General features: G+C 56.6%; 1 protein-coding gene across 1 annotated transcript; it reads right to left on the reverse strand.

The window, feature by feature from the left end:
* Nucleotides 1-1,797: 1,797 nt before the first annotated feature.
* Nucleotides 1,798-5,241, reverse strand: CENPA (centromere protein A). The gene is made up of 5 exons (XM_066316736.1): nucleotides 5,086-5,241; nucleotides 4,869-4,993; nucleotides 4,242-4,333; nucleotides 3,033-3,110; nucleotides 1,798-2,399 (listed from the first exon to the last, which is right to left on the reverse strand). The coding sequence occupies exons 2-5, from the start codon at nucleotides 4,939-4,941 to the stop codon at nucleotides 2,265-2,267; spliced, it is 378 nt and encodes a 125-aa protein (XP_066172833.1). The 5' UTR covers nucleotides 4,942-4,993; nucleotides 5,086-5,241; the 3' UTR covers nucleotides 1,798-2,264.
* Nucleotides 5,242-5,821: the final 580 nt, after the last annotated feature.

A 5,821-nucleotide genomic window follows, 5' to 3' on the forward strand; every position in this document is an offset into this window, starting at 1 on the left:
CTGTACACTCTCTGTCCCATGATCTATGGCTGGGGTCTCAATCCTAAGCAAATCACTCCTCTCTAACAGATCCAACCTGCTGCCCAATAGGCAGTACTCTGAGTTAAAAACCACAGTTTTCTCTAGTCACCCACCATTAAAAATACTTCTGGCCCGTAGAAGGCTTGAGCCTCTGCCTCAGACAAGTGATCCAGTCATTACCGTCAGAGGCACTTCAGACATAACCAGTTTCCAATTCGCATGTAAGTCTACTATACTTTCCCTGAAAGTTTGCTATCTTGGCTGTTGTACCGCACTGTTTTAGTAACAGTTTTCAGACCTGTGTTGGCGAAGGCAGGAACGGGAAGGGACTGCCAGGGTAGCTGTTCTCAGTCTTTAATCAAGCATCAGTCTCATTACAGGGGTAGAGACAACTGGGGAAAAGCAACAGCTCACTGCCTGTCATCAGCAGCCACAAATTTCTTTGTTATAGAGCATCTTAAAAACTTTTCAGCCAATAATAAACTGCTAAAGCTTACAGACAGTTGTTGTAGCCAATCAATTATAGCACATGTATAACTGCTTTGAACAAGGCTTGCTTGTATGTTTTTCTGTTAACAATTCACAATACCCTAATTAAGCTTAAAACCTTTTGTCATCTAGTCAGGCATACATTTTCTGCAGTGTTAAGATTTATTCAAGCCAAACCTAGAAACTCAGCTTTTGTTTCTGATGTCCTTGTTTGCTATATTACTGTATCTTTTCTAATTTCAGACTTTCAGTTGCAGCAGATTCTGAGTTCTCAGCTTTTTCTGCTTAAGGCCTGCTTTTTCAGCTCCTAAAAATCCTTTTTACTTTTAGTGTTTCCCACACAGACCCTGACTATCATCAAAGGTTTAATCTTTAAATATGGTTTATAATGTGATTTCCTCATCATCAGATGTACTGCTTCTTATAGGGTCATTAGAGAGTGGGCTTTAGTCAAAACAATTTTCAGTCCTGTCCACAATTTAAGTTGTTAACTTTCTTCGAAGGTTCAGTAACAGAAATATTCCCCACCAAGCTCAGCACCAGCACATCTGGGGAAAAAGAGGACCCCAAAACTGGGGGCATCCCAAACCCATCTACCCTGGGTATCCCCCCAGGTAGGTGTGGGTTGGGCTGGGATTTTAGGGGGGATATTTGGGGTTCCCGAGATTTGGGGGGCTCAGGAGCTACCCCAAGAATGGCAGGGATGGGCAGGTTTGAAGGGATTTGGGGTCTCAGGGTAGGTTCTGTGTTCTGAGGTTTTGGAGAGGTCTCCAAGGTATGAGGAAGGGGGAGGATTTGGGGTCCCAGGGCGGGGTCCGTTCTGGGATCCCTCAGGCACAGGCATAGCACCTGCTGAGCTACAGCGCCCCTGTGGGCCCCGCCCCCCAGGTGTTCCCCCCAAGCCCCCCATAGAGTGGACAGCAGGCCCCCATAGAGGGGACCCTGCTGAAGCCCCACCCCCAGAGCTCTGCCCATGGATGGGGGACCCTCAGAGCCCTGCCCTCAAGGTCTGCTCCAGTATTAATTGGGGGCTTCTAAGCCCGGCCCCCCCACAGGTGTCCCTACCCACTGTCAAACCACCTCGGAGCACTGCCCCTAAAGCCCTGACCCTGCTCATAAAACTCCCCACAACCACTAAATATGGAACCCCTTAGGCCTCAAGACCTTCCTGGTCCCCATCCCAGGTGCCCTCACCCAAAATACTTCTAGAGCCTCCTTCCCTGTGGGTTCTCCTCCCATCCAGAGTTTCACCCTCACATCCCCTCCATCCTCTCTGGCAACAGCACCTAGGGGTCGCAAACATTTATTTATTGGGGTGTTGCAGAACTGGGAGTCTCCAGTATGGTGGAGGTCCTGGGTAGGTTCTCCTGGGACTGGCATTCTGGTGAGGGGGTCCCAGGGGGATCATGGGTAGAGGTCCTCAATAATCTGAGGGGTGCTGAACTGAGGAAAGGGACCTCCACCCTGAAGGGGTTGTTGGGAGCCCTGATGTGGAGATGCAATAGAGGGGAGGGAGTCTGTGGGGTTGGCCTACATGGGGGGTCTTGGGGGAGCCAGATCGCAAATCAGATTATGCATGTCAGGACAGGGCCCCAGCTTGGGGGACCCCATGGGAGGGCTGTCAGCATGGTGGTCTCATAGGAGGTCCCAGTAAGATTAGGGGTGTGAGATTGGCAGGAGGGAGCTCCAGGGTGGAGGTCCTGGTACAGGGCTCTGGGGAGTTGGGTCTCTGCAGGGGCTCAGGAGGGTCCCATTCAGATGCCCCCCGCCTCAAGTCCACGCAGGCGCCGGGCTAGCTGCAGATCTCTGGGGAACAGGGTGACTCGGCGGGCGTGCAGCGAGCATAGGTACGCATCTTCCAGCAGCCGCACGATGAAGGCCTCTGCCGCCTGTGTCCCAAAACCTGAGGGGGGGTCCACAAAACCCCCCAGCATACCCCAACCCCCACACCTCCCCCTGGGGACAGCGACCCCCCCAAACACACCCCCAGGGGTCAGGGTCCTTCCAAACGCACCCACAGGCAACTGGGGACACCAAAACCTGTAAACGTGTGCCTGTAAATGTGTGATGGGGGACCAACACCCAGTGACCCATCCCCATTCCTTGACAGACCCCAAAAATAAAGGACACCCCCCCCAGCAGTCTCCCAAGGACCCTCTCAATATCCATGCAATCCTGTCCCAGAACCCACTGACCTCCCCCAGCCCATGGAGACCCCCATAGATTCCTCATCTCCCATCAGATACCCCAACAAACCTCTCAGCCCCATCCAAGCACCCAAAGAGACCTTCCTGGACCTCCCCAGTCCCCCAGAGACCCCCCAGCACTCACAGACCCCCCTGCAAGCAACCACAGAACCCCAACCCTCATGGAAACCTTCTCAGCACCCATGAGATTCCCCCTCAGCCCCCTTCCCCATCCCCCTAATCCTCCTAGACACCCCCACGGCACCCACAGGACCCCTCCAGCCCCTCTGTGACCCCCCCCCCCCCTCCACCACTCCTGGGCCCCCCACGCCCCACCTCCTGCAGGGCCATCAGGGCCATGCGCTGCCAGTGGTAATCCACACCGCGGGTGAAGAGTAGGCAGAGCTCCCGCACCTGTGGCAGGGAGGGGACGCGGAGGGGGGCACATGGGGGCGTCAGGGTCACAGGGAGTGGAGGGACATTGGGACAATATGGAGGGGATATGGGAGCATTGGGGATACCCCGGGCTGGGGCCACCACCTTGGTGACATGGAGACACTGTCTTGGGGACATTCCAGGGTCAGGAACACCTGGGGATACACTGGGGAGAGGGGTAGTGGGGATGCCCCCATTATGGTGGGGACACCCTGCAGAGACCCCAGGTGGGAGGCAGGGGGGAATCACCACTCTGGGAACATCTTGGGAACACTCTTGGCCATGAGAACATGGGGACACTCTCCTGGGGATATCCCGATGGGATGGGGGGACAGTGCCAGCACGGGGGAGGGGCACAGGGAACACCCAATCCAAGCAGCCTCTGAGGGTTATGGGACACAAGGATTCTAGAACCACAGAAGGACATTGGGAGATATGCAAGGATGTTGACAAAGGACAGGCCCACCATGTCATGAGGATGGGGAGGACAAGGACATGAGCAGGGCTGGAACAGGGTTGAGGGGGAGGACTGGGGGAAGGGGGTGGGCCTGAGAAGTACCAGGGAGTGATTTGGGTTTCTAGGGGGTGACGGTGGGTCTGGAGGGGGTTGGAGGGTCCCCAAAGGGTGTTTAGGATGGGGTCCAAGGGGAGGCTGGAGAGTTCCAGGTTGGATTTCAGGGGTCCCAAGGTAGATTTGGGGGTTGGATTTTGGTCCTAGGGATTGTTTGAAGGGTCCCAGTAGGTATCTGGGGGAGTCCTGTGGGGAGCTGAAGGATCCCAGGGTGGATTTGAAGGTTCTGGGGGAGGTTGCAGGGTCCAAGAGGGTTGATCTGGGGTGTCCTGGGATGGATTTGGGGATCCCAGGAGAGAGGATCCAGAGTGGTTTGGGAGATACCAGAGAATGTTGGAGGTGCTGAGGTGGATTTGGGGGGGTCCTGGAGGGGTTTGAGGGTCACCAAGTAGATTTTATGGGTATCCGAGATGATCTGTGTGGTCCCAGGGAAGTTTGGGAGTCCATGGGAGGTGCTGGGGAGGTTTTGTTGGGGAAATTGGGATGTACGGGGTTTTGGGGTGCAGGAGTGTTCATTCTGGGATGTGGGGGGTTCTCACCAGGCGGGCAAAGGGGCCAGGGCGCAGCAGCAGGCGGGTGCTGCTCTGGTACTTGCGGATCTCCTGCAATGCCCGCTGACCCGGGCGGCGCCCTGGGGGAGCATTGGATGGGGGTCTGTGCGGGTTTTAGGGGATCTATTTGGCCTGGGGGGCACAGATAGGGGACTCTAAGGGACCATGGGGGTATAGGAGATCTATAGGGCCTGGGAGGACACAAGGGCCTATAGGGGATCTGGGGGGGGCTATGAGGGCCAGAGGGACAGGGGGAAGCTGGAGGGGTTATAAGGGGTCTCTAAGGTCTGGGGGGACATTGCAGATATGAGGGATCTATAGGGAGCTACAGTGATGGCCGATGTAGAGGGGCTATAGGAGACAGGGAGTACAGGGGTTATAGGGAACAGGGTATAGGGGGCTATAGGGGAGAGGGAGTGTGGGGTGACTATAGGTGACGGAAGGGTTATATAGGGTACAGGTGGGCGGCGGGGGAGAACAATGAGGGGGAGGGTCCATAAGGGGAGCTCTACCGTGGGGTCCATAAGAGCGCTCTGCAGAGGGGCCTAAAAGGCGGCTCGGCGTGGGAGGTCCATAGCGGGTGTCTGTAAGGAGAGCCCCCCTTCCCTCACTCACTGCGTGCCCGCTGGGGCGGTGGGGGCGTTGGGGAGCGGCCGCGCCGTCGGGGGGTAGGCTTGCGGCGGGGCATGGTGCAGCCGAGTGCACCGCGGGGCCAGGGCGATTCCAGGCGTCCGGCGGGGCTGGAGGGGACCTGGCGGCCGGGGAACGGGGGGGGTCAGGGCGGACCCAGGTGTCCGGGCTCCCCCAGGTTCTCCCGCTCCCCGCCCGGGACGTCACGCTCGGGATCCGCCGCGCTGTTCAAACCTCCCGCCACGCCGATCATGACGTCACTTCCTCCCGCGCGCCAATCGGGGCGCGCGACCGCTCTGCCCCGCCAGACCCCGCGACTCGATGGTGCCGCGGCAGCCGTGGCCTCATTAGCATAAATCTGCATGGGCCCGGCCCGGGCACCCCGAGGGTAGTCTCCGTTATCGCCCCAGTGTGATCCCAGTCACTCCCAGTGTGGTTCCCGTTGCTCCCGGTCATCCGTGTGTTTCCAGTAACTCCCAGAATGATCCCAGTATGATGCTAGTCCCCCACCATATGATGCTAGTGACTTCCAGTCACTCCCAGTGATTATACTGGAGTGAATCCAGTATAATCAGAATGGCTCGCGTTATGATCCCTGTCACACCTCCAATGGTCCCAATCAATTCCTGTCCTTATGAGAATGATCCCACAATGATCCCAGTCACTCCCAGTATGATACCAGTTGCCCCCAGTGTGGTTCCAGACATTGCCAGTACAAACTCAGCATGATTCCAGTTGTCTCCTGTATGATTCTAGTAGCCTTACTTGTGGTCCTAGTACCTCCAACATGGTTGCAGCATCTTCCATTTGCTCCCAGTGTGTCTTCAGTTGGCTCCCAAGATGGTCCCAGTCACTCCCTGTGCCTCCCAGTAACCAGTGAGGGTCAGTCAAGGGTTACAACTGTCCATGAAATCCACTGGGAGAAGCAGATTGGGGGA

The sequence above is a fragment of the Sylvia atricapilla genome, chromosome 3, assembly GCF_009819655.1.
Source record: "Sylvia atricapilla isolate bSylAtr1 chromosome 3, bSylAtr1.pri, whole genome shotgun sequence".
Taxonomy (NCBI): Eukaryota; Metazoa; Chordata; class Aves; order Passeriformes; family Sylviidae; genus Sylvia; species Sylvia atricapilla.